The 21,624-nt window shown below is 58.2% G+C and overlaps 1 protein-coding gene across 5 annotated transcripts in view; it reads left to right on the forward strand.

Moving 5' to 3' along the window:
- Aldh4a1 (aldehyde dehydrogenase 4 family member A1) overlaps positions 1-20,748 on the forward strand; it is a 28,888-nt gene extending 8,140 nt beyond the window's left edge. For 2 of the 5 annotated variants that reach the window (XM_048816234.1, XM_048816233.1), the window contains 15 exons: positions 290-383; positions 858-950; positions 1,186-1,284; positions 1,739-1,786; positions 2,530-2,685; positions 4,406-4,555; positions 4,623-4,697; positions 5,684-5,871; positions 8,121-8,194; positions 9,735-9,931; positions 10,073-10,120; positions 10,778-10,930; positions 11,332-11,453; positions 12,131-12,249; positions 19,537-20,748. In XM_048816234.1, coding sequence (XP_048672191.1) covers positions 290-383; positions 858-950; positions 1,186-1,284; positions 1,739-1,786; positions 2,530-2,685; positions 4,406-4,555; positions 4,623-4,697; positions 5,684-5,871; positions 8,121-8,194; positions 9,735-9,931; positions 10,073-10,120; positions 10,778-10,930; positions 11,332-11,453; positions 12,131-12,249; positions 19,537-19,649 — 1,729 coding nt within the window. In that variant the 3' untranslated portion in view covers positions 19,650-20,748. Of the gene's footprint in view, positions 1-289; positions 384-857; positions 951-1,185; positions 1,285-1,738; positions 1,787-1,977; positions 2,058-2,498; positions 2,686-4,405; positions 4,556-4,622; positions 4,698-5,683; positions 5,872-8,120; positions 8,195-9,734; positions 9,932-10,072; positions 10,121-10,777; positions 10,931-11,331; positions 11,454-12,130; positions 12,250-19,536 lie in introns of those variants that run through there. The other 3 variants (XM_015485633.2, XM_048816235.1, XM_048816237.1) reach the window with 2 other exon arrangements.
- The last annotated feature ends 876 nt before the right edge of the window (positions 20,749-21,624 follow it).

Genomic DNA, 21,624 nt, shown 5'->3' on the forward strand with positions numbered 1-21,624 from the left:
GGCACCTGGGGCTAGAAGGGACAGTCGCCTGTGCCAGTGCAGAATCTGTTGACCTGCCTCAGCCACGGGACATTCAAACTTGAGATGACCATGGGGTCTGGGCAGAGTGTTCTCACCGAAGAGCCTTGGTGGCGACTCGGAGGAGGAAAGTCACCTGCCTGAGGACACACAGTGGCAGGATGGGGCTTGTGGGTCTTGGGCCCCAAGACTGGTTCTTCCCCCGTCTTGGGCAGGGGCCTGGCCGCGGTGGCCACTGCTGACTGCCTTTCTCCCCCCACCCTGGGCGCAGGCTGCGGTGGAAGCACAGCCCCTTCCTGAAGGTGGCCAACGAGCCCATCTTGGCGTTCACGCAGGGCAGCCCCGAACGAGAGGCTCTGCAGAAGGTAACAGGGTGGGCCCCCGAGGGTGCAGGGACAGAGCGGGCAGCCCCCAGCGGCCCGAGGTGCCGCCCTGTGCCGTGGCCATCGCCACCTCTCCTGCTCATCCCCCGGAGGCAACCCAGGTCTGGCAAGGGCTGGGTCTGGAGGTGGTGGAGCTGGAGTAGCAGGTGACAGCCAGGGGCCCTTTCGCAGCCTCTTTGGCCGGGTCAGAGGTCGTGTCCAGAACTAAAGTCATTTTCTAGTCAGTGGCCACAATTTAAAAACGAGGAGCTGTCACATGAATTTCAGATGTGGGTGGGAAGACCTGGCAACCTGGCTGCACCTTTCTGCAGGGTGACTGCTGCTGTCCCCGAGGGAGCATGTGCTCCCAGGTGACCCCAGTTGGCCCTTCTTGTCTGGGTCCCCACCTGGGCAGCTCCGCGGTGGTCTCCTTATCAGGGCAGCAAGTGCCCATCCATGCCCTGTCCCTCTCGCCAGGCCTTGAAGGACCTGAAGGGCCAGACGGAAGCCATCCCGTGCGTGGTGGGGGACGAGGAGGTGTGGACGTCGGACGTGCAGTACCAGGTGTCGGTAGGTCCAGTGGGTGAGAGGCTCAGCCCTCCCTGAGTGTGTCTCCTCTGACAGCTCATGAGCATGGAGCCTGTGGTCTCTGCCATGGACAGGCCGCTGTCCCCTCCCCGATTTGAATGTGCAGAAGCAGAGGGCATCCCTTTTGTGACGGAGGAGGAGGAGGAGGAGGAGGAGGAGGAGGAGGAGGAGGAGGAGGAGGACTGACACCTTTCTGTATTCCTGGTGGGGCCCCCAGGGCTGGAAGCTGAGGGCAAAGCCGGGCCCTGAGCCCACGTGCTGCGAGTTTATCCACCAGAAACCGGCGTCCGCCTCAGGTGGACCAGGAAGTCTACAGGTGCCTGACCTGGAGGAGTGAGCGGCCAACGCTGAGCTGAACGGGGTGGCACGTTCTGGCTCTGTCCGGGGGGAACCACTGGACGGGACTGGAGGATATTCACCCGTGAGCCCCTGGGTCTTGCTCCATGGTATGAGGTGGGAGCCCAGCACCCACTCCTGGTGGAGAGACCCGGGGAGGGACGTGAGCGTCCCCAAGGCCCGGAGCCAGCAGCTGGCAGAGCGGGATCGCAGCACATGTCTGTCCGACCACAAGTCCTCGCTTCCCCTGAGAGGCCGTGGCCTGTGGTCCTGGCCTCACTCGTCCTGTGGCAGGTGCTTGGCAGCCTTGCAGAGGAGGGACAGGGTGGCCGGGCCACTGAAGGCCCCAGGGGGCAGGGAGACAAGGAGCGTGTCTAGGGCCTTCCCTGGAACGTCCTCCTGGGCAGTGACCACACTCTTCCCTCTTTTTTCAGCCCTTTGACCACAGACACAAGGTAGCCAAGTTCTGCTATGCAGACAAGGTGAGTCCTGGCCACCCTGGGTCGGCGTGGCTGTCCTGGCCCTGCCACCTGTGTGGGCCCGACTCAGTCACGGCTTCTCTCTCACCTGGCGGGTGGGTGGGGGCAGCAGGCGCTGAGTGAGGCCCTGGGTGGAGGCTGACAGGGCCAGGAACTGGAACTGGAGCCAAGTGAGAGTTGCCTCAGCCCGGGCCGGGACATCCCCAGACATGCCCACTGCAGGGGGCAGACCTTGGCTTGGGGAGGAATATTCTGGAAGCCTGAGTCAGGGCAGGTGAGACAGATGGAAATTCAGGCACGGAACTGGCATCAGGGGAGCCAGCAGGAAGGGATGGGGTGGCTGAGGGAGGGGCCAGGAGCTGGGGTCTTGGGGCGTGAGGGTGGTTGGTGTGGGGCAGCAGGCCTGTGCTTCAGGCTGCAGGACCCTCTGGACGGTGGGTCCAGGGCCCACAGGACCCAAGAACAAGGTGAGGCCTTGCTGGACCGTGAGAGGAAGCACCGAGGGACTCAGGCCGGGCCTTGGTGTGCTGGCCCCCCCAGCAGGTCCTTCAGACCCCCGGCTGACAGCAGCAGGCTCTGAGCTGCAGCAGCCCAGCCAGCCAGGGGACAGGCCCTCTGCAGCTGTGGGGACCAGAGGCCAGGGGAGCCAGGGTCTTCCCTGGTGGAAAGTGGCTTCCTCTCACTCCGCCCTCCCCCGGGGCCCTTCCTGCTGCAGGAGGCAGTCCCCAACCGTCCCCTCTCTTCAGGCCCTGCTCAACAAAGCCATCGAGGCCGCCCTGGCTGCCAGGAAGGAATGGGACCTGAAGCCTGTGGGCGACCGGGCCCAGATCTTCCTGAAGGCCGCAGATATGCTGAGTGGGCCGTGCAGGGCTGAGATCCTGGCCAAGACCATGGTGGGGCAGGTGAGGGGCTGCGGCCCTGGGGCTGGGCTGGGAGGCAGGTCATCAATGGCAGATAAGCTTGTGGGTGCCGGGCCCTGTGGAGACCCACCGATGTCCTCAGGGACAAGGCTAGTGGCAGGACAGAGGAACGTAGATTATCAGACCTGTGCATCCTGCTGCAGTCCCGTCCCCTCTGTCTCCTCTGTCCCCCTCCCCACCACCCCGGGCCAGGCCTGTGGTGCTTTGCCTGGACCCGCAGCCAAGCTGCCCCTCTACCACCTCCAGGTCACTCCTGGCTTATGAACTACCAGGATCTCCCCATCACCGAGAGGAGAGTCCCCAGACCCTACCCCATGTCTAGGGCCCTCTGCCCACCTGTCAGCTCCGCTGCTGTGCCCTTCCGAAGGCTGCCCTGCTCTGGTGCAGACTGTTGGCAGAGCTTCCTGGGACAACATCCTGGGCATCTCTGCCCCTGCCTCGGGGCCCTGCTGGCACGAACTCTGGTCCAGCCTGGCCGTCCCTCCTCCCTGAGGCTTCCTGAACCTTTCAGGCCCCCAAGGGCTCATTCTTGTTTTTTTATTTTTATTTTTCATGTTGAGAGGGTCAGTTCTGCTCTGTTCTCCCAGAGCGTGCTGTCCCTTTGTCAGTCACAGCCGTGCTGTGCGGGGGCGCGCTGAGTTCCTACCCGGGCACCCTGTAGTAATGCCGTCTTGGCGCCTCAGCCTTCCTGGGCTGTGCACCGAGTCTTGGAGGAGTCTTAGCTCCTGGTCAGCAGTTCACAGGTGCCATGCACGGGAGCTGCTGGCAGTGGTGTGCTGGGAAAGGAGCCCAGCGAAAGGGTCAGTTCTGTCCCCAGGACCCCAGTCTTAGGGAGCCAGCCCACCAGGTTCCTGAAGGCACTTCAGGGGCTGAGCCCAGCCTGCCCGTGGGCCAGGGTGTTTGTCCCGCCTCTCGGCTGTCCCGTGGTGAGCGCGCCCTCTGCTGCACAGAGGTGGGACGGCAGCTCCACGTGCTGCCCTGAGAGTTGGAGTGACACACGGGTAGGTGGGAAGACAGGTGGGCACACACAGGCACGAGTGGTCACACTGGCTTCCCTCGTCATCCGGCTTAAGACTTGGGAGCTTCTCAGGAGCATCCTGCACACCTTAGCCCAGCTTCCTTGGCTTCATGTCCCTGATGGGCTGTGTACCTGCTGGTGACCCTGGGTGACAATCAGGGTCCCATCTGGAAGGACTCATTCTTGCTGCCCAGAGACCTTCCCCCAAGGCTCCCACTGGCCATTTGGAAGAATGGCAGTTGCAGGGAGTCAGTTGTGGGTCTAGAGCCTTCTGCGTCCTGCACACGATGTCCCTACCTGGTCCCCAGCCGTGCCCTCCCTCCCCCATTCGGCTGGTGTGGGCCTCTGTCTGGAAGGTTCTGGTTCTGGTGTGGTCTGTGGATCATGATCACAGATCTGGGCATCCCGCTGGATCAGAGGTGCTGGGACACTAAGATGTCACGTGCCTGGCCCCAGCAGGGGCCAGTGCTGCCGGTCCCCATCCAGCCCAGAGGTGTTGGCCACTGGGGGAGGCGGTTCAGGTGCTTGAGAAGCAGGGTCCTTTCCCTCTCTGTCCCCGGGGTCAGGCCTGGTCAGCCCACTGAGGGCTTCCCATCCTGCTGGGACCTGGCCGTGCTTCGTGAGGGAAAAGGGTCAGTGGGAGGAACATCTGTGGCCACTGAGCCCCGGCCACCCACCTTGCAGGGCAAGACTGTGATCCAGGCGGAGATCGACGCCGCCGCTGAGCTCATCGACTTCTTCCGGTTCAACGCCAAGTTTGCGGTGGAGCTGGAGGGGGAGCAGCCCCTCAGCGTGCCGCCCAGCACCAACAGCGTGGTGTACCGGGGGCTGGAGGTACGGAGGTGGGCCCGAGGGGGCTGCGGGGGCGCCGTGCCAGGGCTCACAGCCCCTTCTTCCCCAGGGCTTTGTGGCGGCCATCTCACCCTTTAACTTCACGGCGATCGGAGGCAACCTGGCAGGGGCACCGGCCTTGATGGTGAGGACAGCAGGACGGCAGCACTGGCCTTGTCCCTAGTCCCAGCAGACAGGCCACCATGACCTTGGTGGCTCTGGCTGTGGGGACCAGCACGGAGGGAGGTGGCAGCTGCGGCCGTGGCTTTGGGGTCCCTGCCTGGCTTGACTCCCAGCTTTGTCCCTGTCTGGGAGACCCCCGGGAGCCCCTGAACTTCTCCGAGGCAGTTTTTCAGCTGCAGAGTGGGAACGACAGGGGAGCCCGGTTGACAGCTCTATGGGGTTGGAGCGGGAGGTGCCAGATGCCAGGCAGCTCTGGCCTGGAGCAGGGGACTCAGTGGCTGTGGGTGGTGATGAGCTCACCGAGCGCTCGCCATGTGCTGCCGTTAGATGGCCTCGTTCCCATCATGCCTCTTGTCAGTGACAAAGCTGAGACGAGACTGAGACTGACGAGGGACCAGCGGGTGGGCTCGGGCTCAGCAGGTCTCGGGGCCCATGGTCGTTGTTGGAGTGGAGGCAGATGTCCCCTGTGAGCTCGTTATGACGGGGAGACATGGCCGACCCCAGGTAGCCCGGGCGGGAGGAGAACGGTGCTGTCGTCGGGGGCACCAGGCTGCTGACACCTGGGTCGAACAGGGACATCCCGTGCTCTGCACACCAGGGCACACACCCAGGCATCCATGTGCCTGTGAGGCCACACGTGCCCTGACCTGGGACACGTGCAGAGGGAGCCCGGAGGTGCCCAGAAATACCAAGAACAGACCTGCCCGGGCCAGTAGGCGCGGCTTCCCGAGGAGGGCTCCCAGCGGTGAGGGGCGGCGGGCTGGACTGGGGCTCCTTGGCAAGGGCTTCCAGAGTGCAGCTGCAGACACCTGGAGGAGCGGGGCCAGGGCAGGACATCCTGGCCAGCACAGGGCCGGGTGGTTCCAGCTGAGGGACGGCCATGCTGTGGGTGGGAGGGGACCAGGGCTGGCGGCCGTTGGCCTTGGGAGTCATTGCCCCCTCCCGCAGGGCAATGTGGTCCTGTGGAAGCCCAGCGACACGGCCATGCTGGCCAGCTATGCTGTCTACCGCGTCCTCCGGGAGGCTGGCCTGCCCCCCAACATTGTCCAGTTTGTGCCAGCCGATGGGCCCACATTTGGGGACACCGTGACCAGCTCAGAGCACCTTTGTGGCATCAACTTCACAGGCAGCGTGCCGTAAGTCCCCAGGGTGTTAGGGCACGGTATCCTCCTCCTTCACAGAGGTCACCCACTTCCTCCCCGTATGGCCCCCGTGGGCCCCTGTGCCTCCCTGTGCCTCCGGTTCTTCCCCTGTCCAGCAGAGGGGGTCCCTGCCTTGCCGAGGGTCCGTAAGGATGGAACAAGGGAAGGGCCATGGGGGTGGAAGTGCAGCCCACAGTGGTCAGGCCATCGTGATTTGCACGTCCCCCATCACTGGAGGGACCAGGGACCCCAGGGAGCAGGAATTGGAGGGGGAAGGCAGGCTTCTTGGAGGAGGCGGCGCCAGGGGGAGGGGGAGGGGATCCGCGTTTCCGGAGAAGGAGCAGCACAGAGGAGGCAGGAGCACCCCGTGTGCCCTGGGGGTGTCTGGTCCCGAGTGGCTGGAGGGGGGTGTTCTGGGGCCACCTGGTAACCCCTGGCTCCCGGGCGGCAGGCACCACCTCCACATCCACTCACGAGTGGGCTCTGCTCACGCAGAGGCTGGTAACGCGTGAAGGGAGCCCAGGTCCCGCTCGGGCCCCGGGTCACCATCCCACCTCTTGGGGGTTTTAGTCCAGAGCCTCATGAGTCTGGAGGGGCGTCTAGACCGCGTGATGAAGGTCACAGGAGCCACCGAGGCCTTAAGCTCTGCAAGTGGCTTAAGTGACTCCACTTCCAGACTGAGGTCGCCCATGTTGGCCCTCAGGTGGGACCAGGCAGGTGGCTCTTTTCTTTGCTCCTGTAGTGCCGGCCAGCCCCGAGCAATCAGCACAGTTTCATATCAAAATCCCAACGTTGATTCTCTGAGGACCTGGACACGCTGGTCACCCTGGGCCTATGTTCCCCACATGGGCTGTTGGCTGGAGGTGGGCGGTACTGTGGTTCCTCGTGGTCCCCCGAGGCCCTGGGTCTGCATGTCCCTGGTGTGGCCCAGTGGCTTTCCTGCCTAGCCTCCTGGGCCCCTGCGTTCGCACCCTTTATCCAAGGTGACGGCTCCGGTGCTCTGCAGAGCGGTGTCTGTGGCCAGAAGCCGCAGCCTGGGTAGGAGGACTTGGGCACTCGGGGAGGGGCAATGGCCCCGAGCCAGGGCAGAGATGGCGGTGTGTAGAGCCCTGGCCACGCAGCTGGCGCCTGCCCACTGTGAGGGTGGGAGGAGGGGCAGTGGGCAGGAACCTGCGGCCTCTAGTAGCAGGGACAGTGTTCACCCAGGTGGCCCCGGGAGGCAGGCGGGCCACGTGTTGGTCACTTTGACTTTGAGGAGCCCTCGGGTCATCTGGGCGAAGGTGACTGGGGGCAACCAGATGTCCTCGCCTGCAGCTTGGAGCCCTCCTGGTGTCCCCGGGACACCTCCGTGGCCTCTCACCCTCTCTGCTCGGCCTGGACTCTGCCACCCCCTTCCACGCCCCAGGCCGCTGGGTGCTGGTGGCAAAGTGAGAATTGCTGAGACGTCCCTTTTGCAGAAGTCCCCCTCTGCCCCCGCAGGCTCCCTGGGTCCCGCCTGTTAGCGGGCGGAGCGGGCCTGGCCCCCATTTGCCACGCTCTGCCGAGTAGCCGCTTAAAGGTGGGAAAGTCATAAATTAGTATCAGCCACTGTGTCGCTGGTTCCTGGGTGATTAGCATTTTTATTGTTTTCGGTGCTGAGGTTGGTCACAGCGGGAGCCTGGGGAGGAGGTGAGGGCCTCCGGCGGCAGCTGGGGGCAGGAGCCTGATTCCTCCCTCAGGACCCTTCTTCTCAGTTTGGCCTCTGGGCCCTGGGCACTGGGCCAGGATGCCCCTCGCAGGCACAGCGGTGTGCAGCCAGCCCCACCAGGTACCTGCAGCGTCCAGAGCTCTTGACTCGATGCTGAATTAATTACGAGACTGTCCTGCCACGTGGGGTTTGCCCTCCTGTTCTTAGGCAAGGTGAAGAATTTGAGGCTCAGAGGGGTTAAGCAATGAGCCCAAGAGTGCACAGCCTCACGTGTGAGTCAGGCCTGGAACCCAGCGCCTCCTGGTTTCAAAGCCTGGGCCTTCTCTGCACCATCTTGCCACCCAGCCTCCCTTTCCCAGTGGTCACACTTGGCTCCTACCACCCCTGGGGCCCCTGCCCACCTCCTGCTGGACTGAAGATCCCCACCGCCACTGAGACCCTTGCCCACCTCTTCCCTGGGTTTTCATTCCCCTTCATCTGCCAGGTCCCACTCCCCCTCCACAGGACCCTCATCCTGAACTGGTGCCCTGACACCCGCCCTGTCCTCTGCTTCCAGCACCTTCAAACACCTGTGGAAACAGGTGGCCCAGAACCTGGACCGGTACCGAACCTTCCCACGCCTGGCTGGAGGTAAGGACCCCTCCCACTCCAACCCTGCAGGGCTGGGGACCTCCCTGTCATCATGAAGGGGAGGAGGAGGTGCTGGCACCAGGGATCAGGTGCTGAGCTGTCTGGGCCCCGGCACTGTCCAGTGGCGCTGTCTGTGATGAGGGGACATGTACCTGCCTCTCTAGGACGGTAGCCAGGAGCCACAGGTGACCGTCACACCTGAGCCGTGGCTCGTGTGACCGAATGGCTTGTTTTCTTCAATCGTATGTTAAATGCCCTTGCCACGTGTGTCATGGTGGACCGCCCAGGTCTGCAGGGGCAGGAGCATAGCAGAGGCCAGCCTGGGTGGTGATCTGCAGCAACGGACCCAGGCCAGTGCCTGGAGCCGGGAGGGGCTGAGGGAGCAGATCGGCCTCAGGCCCGGCTCTGGTTGGCCCAGTCATGATTTCCCCTCAGAGACGCAGCTCTGTGGTCAAGGGGTTTGGTCCCTGCTGGGTAACAAAACAGAGTGGGGTCCTCTCCTCAGGACTCGGCCGCTAATTCTCAGAGGCACCGCGTACACTTCAAGGGCAAGGTCGGCCATACAGAGTTTCCCAAACTCACTGAGCCCTCTGGAAGGTGCCACGACCCCACAAGGGCATCTCCCTGCAGCCTCAGGACCCCGAGGGGCGACCTGGGAAGCTACGCGGCCGCAGGGCGCGGGCAGAGCTGGGGCTGGCGGTGCAGCCGTTGGGCCCCCGGGTGAGGTGGGCCATGGAGCCCATTCCTGAACCGGCAGGAGCCTTGGGGAGGGCTCAGGAGGCCAGCCCCCTCCAGGGCAGCGATGACATTTTCCGACTCCTGGTCCCCGGTCCCCCAGTGCACCCCGATCCAGCCTCTGAGATGAGCTGGGAGCCACCCGGTGGAGGACGTGGGGTCCTCTGTTCTCAGCCTCCTTCCTGCTTCCTCCCGACGGCCCCACGTGGAGCCCAGGCTCCAGCTGTCTGTCTTCTTGTCTTACAGTGGGGGGTCCGACGAAGGGCCCGGGTCTCTGGGGAACTGCCACAGCCATGGGGACTGGCAGGTGGCAGGGCTCTGGCTGCTGTTGCCCTAGTGGGGACATGGTGGCCAGAGGGTGAGGTGACCCTCCGGAAGCTCCTCACACTATGACCCGGGGCTGGGTTCCCACCGTGAGGAGGGAGGAGGCCCGGCCAGTGTGGACGCTGGGGCCTCCTCTCTCCCTCATGCCCGCATCTGGGGTGGCCTGGCTCTTGGGAGGCTTTGACCTTGGTCTTGTCTCTGCCCCTGCGTGGGACAGTCCCGTTCCTTAGCTGTGTGAGTCGGAGCTGTTGACCTCGGATGCCCTTCACCCTCCTGGGCCTCCGTTTTCTCCTCTGTGGTGCAGGAGAAGGGCCTGGCCGTGGCTCCCGGGGGGCCGTGGCTCCTGGGGTGCCATGTGTGGCTCCAGCCCTGCCCCCTCCCATGGCCACAAGGCCTGTGGACAGGCGTGGGCGGTGGCTAGGCTGCTGGGGAGCCGGGGGGGCTGGGGAGCCCCCGTCATTTCCCCACCCGGCTCCCACAGAGTGCGGCGGGAAGAACTTCCACTTCGTGCACCGCTCGGCCGACGTGGACAGCGTGGTGAGCGGGACCCTGCGCTCGGCCTTCGAGTACGGCGGCCAGAAGTGCTCCGCCTGCTCTCGCCTCTACGTGCCCAGCTCCCTGTGGCCGCAGATCAAAGGGCGGCTGCTGGAGGAGCACAGCAGGATCAAAGTGGGCAACGTGAGTGGCGCCGCCCCCCACCGCGGCCCAGCGGGTGATGATGGGATTGGCAGCGCTCTCGGAGGGGGGCCCGGGGAGGGGCTCCTTCCTCCCAGGCCTGCAGGGCCTCATCTCTCCTGGGTCTCCCTCCTTTGCCTCCAGCCTGCAGAGGACTTTGGAACCTTCTTCTCCGCAGTGATTGATGCCAAGGTAAGGGGCAGGAAGCAGGCCGGGCCTGGGGGCTGAGCCCTGGACTGGCAGAGGGAAGGAGCCGGGGACCCAGCCCCACTGCTCCGAGCTGCCTGGTAGCCACACAGTCCCTCCCTGGCCTTGGAAGGAGCAGAGTCATCAGTAACCCTGGAGCCAGGTTCAGAAAGCCCCTCAAAATTGTGTATCTGTGTGTATGCACGTTCACACGCACACACAGGCAGCGCATGCACACTCACATGCACACACAGGCAGGCCTTCTCGTGTGCATGGGCACGCCCAGGTGCAAATGTGCGCATGTACACGCGTGTCCATGAAAGCACATCTCTGCAGAGCAAGGACCCTGTAGATCTCTGCAGCCCTGTGTGGGTCCACAGAATGTACCCAGCACGTAGGACAAACACCCACATGACAGATCCGTGCACATGCACAGCCTTGAAGCCACCCGTGTATCTCTGTTTCTGCCCGTGCATGCGTGTCTACACCACACCCGCAGCTCTGCCACGGACACACACACCCCCACGAACACACACACACCTGCTCCCAGTGTCCCCCACCTCACCCTCTGTCCATGACTCGTTTCCTTGGGTGTGAGTGGGGGCTGCTGCTAGATGACCTCCCAGCCACCCTGATGACCTCCCACGCCCCTCCTCCACCCAGTCCTTCAGCCGAATCAGGAAGTGGCTGGAGCATGCGCGCTCCTCGCCCAGCCTGACCATCCTGGCCGGGGGCAAGTGCGACGACTCCGTGGGCTACTTCGTGGAGCCCTGCATTGTGGAGAGCAAGGACCCCCAGGAGCCTATCATGAAGGAGGTGACTGGGGCGGGCATCCTGGGCCCAGACAGGCTCCTCAAGGTCTAGACATTTGCCCGGGACAGCAGGTCTGGCAGCTGCCGGCTCTTCCCCAGCCCCTCGGCGGCAGAGGGGACTGTGAAAGGGAGTGGTGTCCCCAGACACGTCCAGCACCCACTCTTCCTGGGAGCTCCCCATTTCCGAGGGCCTAACTGTTGCTCCCAGGTGTGGGTGTGGCAGGGCGCCGGATTGGAGTGTGTGGATGGGGCGGGAAGCTGGCCTCAACTGCTGTCCTGGAGGGACCCTGGGGAAGCAGCATCTGGCCCTTTTTGTGGGGGTCGAGGTGTGGCCTCAGGCGGGGACTGGGAAGCGGGAGGCAGACCTGGGAGCCCAGGAGGGCCTGACCTGGGCCTCCCTCCCAGGAGATCTTCGGGCCTGTGCTGACGGTGTACGTCTACCCTGAGGACAAGTACCGGGAGACCCTGCAGCTGGTGGACAGCACCACCAGCTACAGCCTCACGGGGGCAGTGTTCGCCCAGGATAAGTGAGTGGCCTGCCCTGTCCCGCCTCCTGGGCTGGTGCTGGTACCAAAGCCGCCCTGCTTTCTCCCAGAGTCTGCCCCTGGCCCCGACAGGCAGGCAGGTGGCCCTCATAGCCGCAGGGCTCTTTGTCCAGATCCAGACCCCGCCAGGACTGCTGAGTTGATCTCTAGGGGCCTGGTTGGGGCAGCTTTTGACAGACAGGGATCTAGCGGTGGCCACTGAGCCCTGTGACTGCCCTGTGGCCTAGCAGAGGAGGAACAGGGACTGCCTCACCGGGGTCCCTGATGTCCGTCTTGAGGCTCTGTGTGTCCCTGCCCGTGGAGCTGATCCACCGTGTCTGTCTCTGAGAGTGGAGGTGGGATTGGAGTGAGAGGGCTGCTGGGGTCTGGGAGTCCCCTGCTCCTGGAGACGGGAAACTAGGCTGGACAGGTCCCTTCCTCAGGTGCTGCTGACCCTTCATGTGACCCTATAGGGAGTGTGCTAATCCCCTTCCCAGAGGCTCAGGGACCCACTGCCTGGCCCTAGCCACTTACCCCTAGCAGCCAGCAGTGCCACTTGTCCATGTGTGGCCTCGTGCTTAACTGGAAAGCCCGGGTGGGCTGGGCAGGGACATGGGGTTGGACCTGGGGCCGGCAGGGCACCTGGGCAGGTGCTCTCCTCCCTGTGCCTTGTCTCTCAGGGACGTTATCCAGGAGGCCACAAAGATGCTGAGGAATGCTGCTGGTAACTTCTACATCAATGACAAGTCCACTGGCTCCGTGGTGGGCCAGCAGCCCTTCGGGGGGGCCCGCGCCTCTGGTGAGTGGGTCCCTCTTCCAGAGCGGAGCCGAGCTCCTGGCCAGAGACTCTAGATCCTTCCTCTCAAGGGTTTAGGAGACATAGGAATGGCACGGGGTGCTAGGGCTTCCTGTGGGCCGGGTGGAGGTGCCCGTTCCGTCCTCCCAGTGCCCCATGAGCCAGGCCTTCCTGCTTCCCATTCTACGGAGGAGGAGATGAGGTGTGAGGAGGTTGAGATTCTAGCTGCAGCCCCTGCATTTCCGACCAAGAGGCCAGGATCGCTAAGTGCAAAGCCCTCTACGTCACAATGGGGAAACTGAGGCCAAAGGTTACTGCCCCCTAGTGGCAGAGCCAGGGATGAATCCAGGTGTGGGGAGGCTCACCTGGGCGTCCTGCAGCTTACCTCGGCCCCGAAGCTGATGCCCAAGGTCAGCACAGACCCTGCAGATCCCTGGCCAATCTCGAGTGCTCCCACATCAGACGGCAGTCACAGGTGGCAGGTCCCTGGGTCACCCACGCTTCTGTCCTACTGGCTGTAGAGCAGCCTCCTCCTCAGGTTCTGTATGGTTTGCTATAACTTTTCACAGGAAAGGTCACTTACTGTTAGTGGTTTATTCCCAAGGGCGTATATGTGTGTGTATGTGTATACTTATATATTTTTACACTTTGAACTTCTTCTCTTTTTAAATTTATTTTTAAACTGATACATAAAGACATAAAAGTCGAACGGTATTAGTGGGGTGCCAGTGATCAGCGGGCTCCACGTGACGTCTCGGTACACGTGCACGTTATGTAATGTTCAAATGGGGTTAAGCATATCTATCTCCTCGAGCATTTTTCTTTGTTGTGGAGACGGTCAAAATCCTCCTAGCTTTGTGTGATGGATGAGCTGCCCGTCCTGTTCAGCCCCCGCCCTCCCTCTCCCACTCCCCCAGGCTCTGGTCCCCAATTCTACTCTCAGTGTCTATGAGATCAACTTTTTTTTAGATTCCTCATGAGACAGAGCCCGTGATGCATGTCTTTCTGTGCCTGGCAGATTTCACTGAACACAGTGTTCTCCAGTGACATCCATGTTGTCGCAAAACATAGGTCATTGGTGTGTGTGTGTGTGTGTGTGTGTGTGTGTGTTACTGGGAATCGAACCCAGGGGTATTTAACCACAGAGCCACATCTCCAGCCCTTTTTATCATCATTATTCTTTTATTTTTGAAACAGGGTCTCACTGAGTTGCTCAGGGCCTTGCTAAGTTACGGAGGCTGGCTTTGAACTTGTGATCCTCCTGCCTCAGCCTCCTGAGCTGCTGGATCACAGGTGCCCCAGTTAGAGTTTCTCTCTTTATGGCTGCATAGTACCCCGTGGTCCGTAGTCGATGGACACTGGACACTGAGGCTCCTTCTGTTTCTTGGCTGTTGTGGACAGCTGCGGGGAACACAGGGTGCGGGTGTCGCTTCAGTAGATGGATTTCATTTCCTGAAGGGAAACGAGGCGGGCTTGCGGGTCATATGGTGGTTCTGTTTTCAGTTTTTGAGGCGCCTCGGACAGTTTTCCACAGACCTGAGCTCACTCAGGTCCCTGCCAACAGTGCCTCGGGTCCCTCCGCCACCTCTGTGCCGGCGTGTCATCATTTGTGCTTTTGAGAACCGCCGTTCTTCCTGGAGTGAGGCCGCGTGACGTGGTGGCTTGGTTTGCTGTTCCTTGGTGATTAGTGTCACCAGGCATTTTTTCACGTACCTTTGGCCTCTCGTCTGCCCTCTTTTGAGCGATGTCCGTTTAGGTCAACTGCCCACTTCTAATCGGGTTTTTTTGCAGTTGAGTCTGTGAGCTCCTCGTGCGCTGCACGCTCAGCCCTGACCGTGTGTCATGTGCAGTCCCCGCCCCCGTCCTGCCCCCTCTTTCCCGTGCTGGTCCCTCTTGCTGGGCAGAAGCTTTTTAGCCATCCCGCTGGACTGGTTTTACTTTTCTTTCCTGTGCTTTTGGGATCTTGTTTAAAAAAAAAAAAAATCCTTGTCCATCCCAGTGTCCGAGAGCGTCTCCCTTCCTCCAGCAGTTTCACGTTTGGGGTCTTAAAGTTAAGTCCTTAATCCATTTAGAGGGATCTCTTAGCTGGAGATGGGGTCTGGTTTGATTCTCTACTCGTGGCTGCCCGGCTCTCCCAGCACCCTTCAGTGGAGCCTGTCTTTCCCAGTGTGAGTCCTCAGGGCCTTCGTCAAAGCTCAGTTGACGGTGGGTGTGGCTGGACTTGAGGTTCCCTGCTCTGACCCATCGGTCTGTGTGTCTGTTTCTAAGCCGACACCAGGCTGTTTGGATGTCTGCGGCTTTGCAGTCTGTTTTGAAGTCAGGTAGCGTGGTGCCTCCTGCTTCACTGTCGTTATTACTTTGCTCAAGATTACATTGGCTGTTCGGGGCTTTTTGTGATTCCAGGCAAAGTTTAGGATCGTTCTTTCTTAAGGGTGCTGTGAAGAACTTATTGTGTGGCATCTGTAGATGGCTTCCGGCAGTGGAACAATTCTGATCCTCCAATCCGTAAACACGGATGTGTTCCATTCCTTGGGTGCCCTCTTCAATTTTTTCTACTAACATCTTATAGTTTTCATTGTGGAGACCTTTCATATCTTTAGTTAATTTATTCGTAGGTATTTAAATTTTTTGTAGCTATTGTAAATGGGACCGCTCTCTTGTTCTACTTCAGATAATCTGCTCTTGGCGAATGGCAATGCTACTAGTTTTTTTTTATTGTTGATTTCATATCCTGCAATTTTATCATTGATTAGTTCTAATAGTTTTTTGGTGGAGTCTTTGGGATTTCTCCGTATGTTCTCTGTCTGCAGATGGTGACAGTTGACTAGCTCTGTGCTGCTTTGGGTGCCCTTTATTCCTCCCCCTTGCCTGAATTCTCTGGCTGGAACCAGAGCCATGTTGAATGAAGGTGCTGAACACGGGCGTCCTTGTCTTGTTCCAGATTCGAGAGAACGCCTTCAGCTTGATTTATTATGGATCATCTTTATTATGTCGAGCTCTGTTCCTAATTTGTTCAGCACGAAGAGAAGTTAAATTCCATCATGTGTCTTTTCTGCATCTCCTGAGACGATCATGTGGTTACACCTTCATTCTGCTGACAGGGCGTAGCGTACTCCTAGATGGGTGTCTTGAGCCATTCTTGCATCCGTGGGATGAACCTCACTTGATCATGGTGAATAATCTTTTAAATGTACTGTGGGTTCAGTTTGCTGGATTTTACCGAGGATTTTGCATCTGTGTTCCTCGAGGATAGTGGCTTGTAGTTTTCTTCTCATGTTCTGGTCTGGCTTGGACCTCAGGGTAATGTCGGTCTAAGAATGTATTCAGAGATTTCCCTGCTCTTCAATTTCTGGGAGTAATTTAAGAAGCGTTGGTGCTAATTCTTACTTAAGCGTTGGGTAGACTCTGCAGTGGAGCTGCCTGGCCCTGGGTTTTCTTGGGAAGTGGGAGACGTTCATCACTGACTCGGTCTCATTGCTTGTTATTTCTTCGTGATGCCATCTTGGTCAGGTTGGAGGTGTGGCTTGGTGGCAGAGCACTCTCCTGGCACCCATGAGGCCCTGATTCCATCTGCAAAACCTCAACAAAACAAAACACACAGTCTGGGTAAGGCATGTGTACGTCCAGGATTTGCTTCTCCTGGGTCCTCAGTGTTTTTGACATAGAGTTGTCCATGAGACTCTTTAGTGATCTTGGTGTCATCACGGAAGGTCTGTGGGGTCCGTTGTAATGTCTCCCTTTTCCTGTCTGGTCTTGTCTGAATCTCTGTCCTTTCCTGGTCTAGCTAAGGGTTTGTCCATCCTCCCTCCCTCCNTTCCTTCTTTTCTTCAATCTCTCTCTCTCTCTCTCTCTCTCTCTCTCTTTCTTCCATTTTTTAAAAAATCTCTGTTTAATTATTTCTCCTCTGATCTTTATTCTTCTTTCCTTCTACTGATTCTGGGTTTGGTTCTCTTTTTTCAAGTTGAGATTTAGTGGTAGATTTTTTAAAAAATATTTATTTTTTTAGTTTTTTTTTTTTTAGTGGACACAATATCTTTATTTTTATGTGGAGCTAAGGATCAAACCCTGTGCCTCATGATGCCAGGTGAGTGCTCTGCCACGGAGCCCCGCCCAGCCCAGGGGTAGATTGTTGGTGTGTACCTTTCTACTTCTCTAAATGTAGGTGCTGATTGCTATGAACTCCCCTCTTAGCATAGCTTTTGCCGTATCCCTCAGGTTTTGGTGTTTTGCTTCCATTTTCATTTGTTTCAAGAGGTTCTTAAATTTCCTTCTTGATTTCTTTCTGACCCATTGGTTATTGAAGAGTAAGGTATTCGATCTCCATGTACTCATAGGGGTTTTCTCATTTTGATTTCCAGTTTTATTGCATTGTAGTTGGAAAAGAGATACTTGATCCAGTTTTATTTTTAATGATTTCTTGTGGGCTGGGTGTGGATCAGTGGTGGAGTGCATGCTTGGCGTGCGCAAGACCCTGGGATTGATCACTAGCACCACAAAAATAAATTTTGGAGTGGGGTGTGTGTGTGTGAAACTAGTTTTGTGGTCTGTCATGTGATGTGTCCTAGAGAACGTTGCTGTGCTGATGAGAAGGGTCTGTGCTCTGTAGTTGGGTGGAATGTCCCGTGGCTGTCATTTGGTCTAGGATGCAATTTAATTCTGTTTCTTGTCTATTTTCTGTCTGGTTGATCTATCCATTGCTGAAAGTGGGGTGTCGAACAAAGTCCTCTACTGGTATCGTACTGGAGGGTGTCTCTTTCATTGGGTCTGTTAACATTTGCTTTCTATGTTTGGGTGCTGTAATATTGGTTGCATATTTATTTAGAGTTATTTCCTCTTAGTGACCTTTATCATTATGTAATGGCCTTTCTTGTCTCTTTTTACTACTTTTTAAAAAAATATACTTTTTAGTTATACATGGGCACAATATCTTTATTTTGTTTATTTATTTTTATGTGGTGCTGAGGATCGAACCCAGTGTCTCACATATGCAAGGCAAGCGCTCTGTCACTGAGCCACAACCCCAGCCCTCTTTTTACTACTTTAATTTAAAATCTGTGTCATCTAAGTTTGGCTATTTCAGCTTCTTTGGATTCTGTCTGCAGGGGTGCCTCCTTCCATCCTTTCTCTTTCAGGCTTGTGTGTCCTCAGGGGCCAAGTGAGTTTCTTATGAGCAACATGTGGGTGGGTTTAAAATTTTTTTAAAAAATTTTTTGTAGTTGTAGATGGACAGAATGCCTTTATTTCATTTGTTTATTTTTATGCGGTGCTAAAGACCGAACCCAGTGCCTCATTTGTGCTAGACAATTCGATCTGCTACTGAGCCACACCCCAGCCGTTATTTATTTATTTGTTTATTTGGGAATCTATTCAGTCACTCTTTGCCTTTGAATTAGAGAATTTAATCCACTCACATTTAAGGTCATCATCAATAGGTGAGGTCCTGCTGTAGTTGTATCCTAGTTTCTTTCTCATTCTTGCACCGGCTTCCCTTGTGATCACGTGACTCTCTCTAGCGGTGTGTGTTGATTCCTCGGTGTTTATTTCTGGTGACTACTACACCTTTTTTGCTTTGGGATTCCTGTGAGCCTTTAAAACTAACTTTTGATTACAACAACGATTCTGAAAGGACAGTAAGTTAATATGATCATAAGAATAAGAGAGAGGATATCATGATGAACCCTCTGGGGCTGGGGACGTAGCACAGTGGTCGAGCACCTGCCTAGCACGTGTGGGGCCGGGGGTTTCATCCCCAGCAAGGAAACAACCCTCCAGTCAACCACTGTGACCCCGAAACTCTGCCTGATGTCCTGTTGTACCTGTTTGTATTGCTTATCTCTCAACTTATTAACGTAGTTATTATTGTTTTTGAATCGTCCTTTTTTTTTTTGGTTTTACTATTAGAGAACCTGCAAATGGTTTCTGCCCCGTGTTTACAATACTAGAGCATTCTGAATATGTCCGCGTACTCTTACCAGTTTTATATTTTCCAATTAACATCTTTTTTTTTGGGGGGTGGCACTTGGGGATTGAGCCCAGGGTACTTAACCCCTGAGCCCCATTCCCAGCCCTTTATTTTTTATTTTGAGACAGGGCCTTGCCAAGTTGCCGAGGCTGGCCTTGAATCTGCGATCCTTCGGCCTCGGCCTCCCATGTCCCTGGGATTACAGGCGCGTGCCACTGTGCCCAGTTTAACATGAGAACCTCGTGCCAGTCCCCAGGCCTGAAAGGGATTAGGCCCCTGTGTGAATTGTTCCTTTTCTCTTGCTGCCTTAAGAAGCTTTTCTTTAACTTTCACCTTTGAGAACTGAACTATCAGATGTCTTGGCTGAGTTAACCCTGGTGACCTTTGGCCTTTCTGTACCTGGATCCCTCTAGGTTTGGGATGTGTTCTGTTACTGTGTCTTTGAAGGTGCTTTCTGCCCTCCGGTATTCTTAAGTGCTTCTTGGACCCCTAAGAAGGAGGTGACAAAGAACATGTTATCAGGGTTTTATTTTTTTGCCGGGAACTGAGCCCAGCACCTGGCACCTGCTAGGTAAGCACTCTACCACTAAGCCACATCCCCAGACCTCACAGAGTCTACTTAATTTTCTAATTTATTTTTGGTACCAGGGATGGAACCCGAGGTACTGGGTACATCCCTCGTCCTTTTTATTTTTTATTTTAAGGCAGGGTCTCCCTAAGTTGCTTAGGGCCTTGCTAAATGGCTGAGGCTGGCCTCGAACTTGCCATCCTCTTGCCTCAGCCATCGAGCGGCTGGGATTGCAGGTGTGCAGCACCGCACCTGGCACAGGGTCTGTTTTAAAGGGTTCAGGTGAACAGCCGTATGAAAGGGCAAAGGCCAGAAGGTTCCCGAGTCATGGCGTCCGTATGCACCCTCCCTTCGGGAGGATGGGCTTGTCCATGGGAGCACTCGAACCTGGGTCTGTGGGGGCTCCGTTTCGTAGTCTGGCCATGAGAGCCGCAGTCAGCCTCGTCTCCACCCAGTGACCAGGGGCTGAAGGTCCAGCCTCCGACACGTGGGTGGCTTCCCGGGCGGCTGCTCCCGGCCTGAGGGCCAGAGGCACATTCCCTCCTGTCTGCGACACACCAGGTGTCCGGCCCCGTCAGTGCCCCCTCAGCGCTCCCTGCCGCCTGCCCATCAGCTCCCGCCTCCCACGCACATGGCCAGGTGCGCTCTGGGCCTTGGCTGCTGGGAGCGCCCTCCCCCGCCACCGCTGCCCACGCTGGTGCCCGCCCTGGCTCCTCTGCCTTCGTCTTTTCTGAGAAAACCAGAACCGTCTTCTCCACAGGAACCAACGACAAGCCGGGGGGTCCCCACTACATCCTGCGCTGGACGTCGCCCCAGGTCATCAAGGAGACGCACGCGCCCCTGGGGGACTGGCGCTACTCATATATGCAGTGACCCCCGAGCCTCCCCATCACCCGTGTCCACCCAGACCCCTGGCCAGCTCCCGTGGACAGCTCCCCTCTACAGCCACGCTGGACGCCCTCCTGGTCACTGGTGTCGGGTGCCTGGGGAGGAACAGGACACTGTCCCCTCTCCTGTCGGCCCTCCTGGAAGTCGCATTTGGCAGGAATGACCCTGGTGCCCGGCAGGTTCTCTGTCTGCCCCCCTCCCGCACTGGGCCCGAGGGCTCAGGGACATGGGGGACAGAGGGAGCAGCTCTTGGGACCCTGTGGGGAAAGGCGGCAGCTCGGCCCCAGGGAGCCTCACTGCTCGCCGGCTCCCGGCCTTGGCCAGGCCCCTGCAGGTGTCCCAGGGGAGGTGTGGCTCGGACGGCGCCTCTGACCTTGCCCTCCGTGGCCTGGGCCTCTCACCTTCCTGGCTGTGTCCAGACCCACCTGAGCCAGGACCCTGCGCCCAGCCAGACGCCTTCCACGCCATGCCTTCCTCCAGGCCGTGCTGGCCTAGGCCCGCCGCTCCTGGCCACCTGCCGCCGCCGTGTGGGAAGGGACGGTCCTGTGTGGGCTGATTCCACAACACCCTGTGGGGGCCTCTGTTCTTGGGCTCCTTAGCCCTGCAGTCCCGCCCATAGAGACGTCCACTTCAGGGCTGTCTCCGGCCAGGAGTCCCCTGCAGAGCCCAGTCTGCCCGGGCACATGCTGATGCCCCTGCTCCCAGACGTGGCCTATGGACCCCCTCCTTAGTGTGAGTGGCCTGGGGCTCGCCCCTCAGTGCCCGGTCGTGGGGGCAGCCAGTCGATGGCCAGGGCAACTCCTCCAGGCTGGGTGCTGGTGCTCAGGAGGAGCGACTTTCCCAGCCCAGGGCATGCTGGGACCCTGGTGTGGCTGTTCCTAAGTGCCCTGATTGACCCCGTGGCCCCCAGCCCAGGTGGACACCCCTGCCGCCTGGACATGGGCTCTGTGTCCCTCAGAATCTGTCTGTCTGTCTCCCATGTGGGCCGGGGGTTGCGGGAGCAGCTGGCGGAGTCCTGGTTCTACACTGTGAGGTGGGGGCGGGGTGCACCGTGCCACCCAATAAAATGCCTGTCACCTAGTCAGAGCCTGGTCTTTGTGGGGATGGTGAGGGCCGGGGACCTTCCCTTCTAAGCCTGGTGGCCTTGCCAGTGTGCAGTCGGTAGCCCCCCCAGTGCCCTCAGGTGAGGGGAGGGAGGGGAGGCCCTGATATTTGCAAGTCTCTCTGGAGGTGGCAGGAACTGGAGCTGGAGGACCTGGGTTCAAATCCTGGCTTACTGCCTCCCAGTCAGGTGATCTGCAAAAGATTTGCCACCTCTCTGACCGTCTGTCTCTTCATCAGTGAAACATGAATCCCCTCACGTACACACCTACGGGTTACCAAGGGAATAAGGTGCTTAGAACAGCGCCAAAGGTAGAAAATGCTTCCCGTTACCCACTGTGGTCACAGCAACCACTGTCACTCGATGATTGGTTGATTTTATGTCAGCTTGGTTGGGCCACAGCACCCAGATGTTTGACTAAACATTGTGGATGTTTCTGTGATAGTATTTTTTAGGTAAGAATAATATTTAAATTAATAGAATTTAAAAAGGAAATGGATCATCCTTCATAATGTGAGTGGACCTCCCATGATCAATGGAAGCCTTAATAGAACAAGAATGAACAGAAGGACTTCTGCCAGCGGAGTGCCCTTGGACATGAGCGGTCTCCTCCTGGGCCTCCAGCCTGCCCGCTATGCAGATTTTAAACCTGAATCATCTGCGGTCCTATGAGCCAATCCCTTAAGATCTGTCTCCTGTGTGTGTGTGTGTGTGTGTGTGTGTGTGTGTGTTCCCAGCGCTGGGGATGAACCCGGGGTGCTCTACCACTGAGCTACATAGCCAGCCCTTTTTATTTTGAGATGGGGTCTCTCTAAGTTGCTGAGGCTGGCCTCCAACTTACCATCCTCCTGCCTTAGC

The sequence above is a fragment of the Marmota marmota genome, unplaced genomic scaffold, assembly GCF_001458135.2.
Source record: "Marmota marmota marmota unplaced genomic scaffold, marMar, whole genome shotgun sequence".
Classification (NCBI taxonomy): Eukaryota; Metazoa; Chordata; class Mammalia; order Rodentia; family Sciuridae; genus Marmota; species Marmota marmota.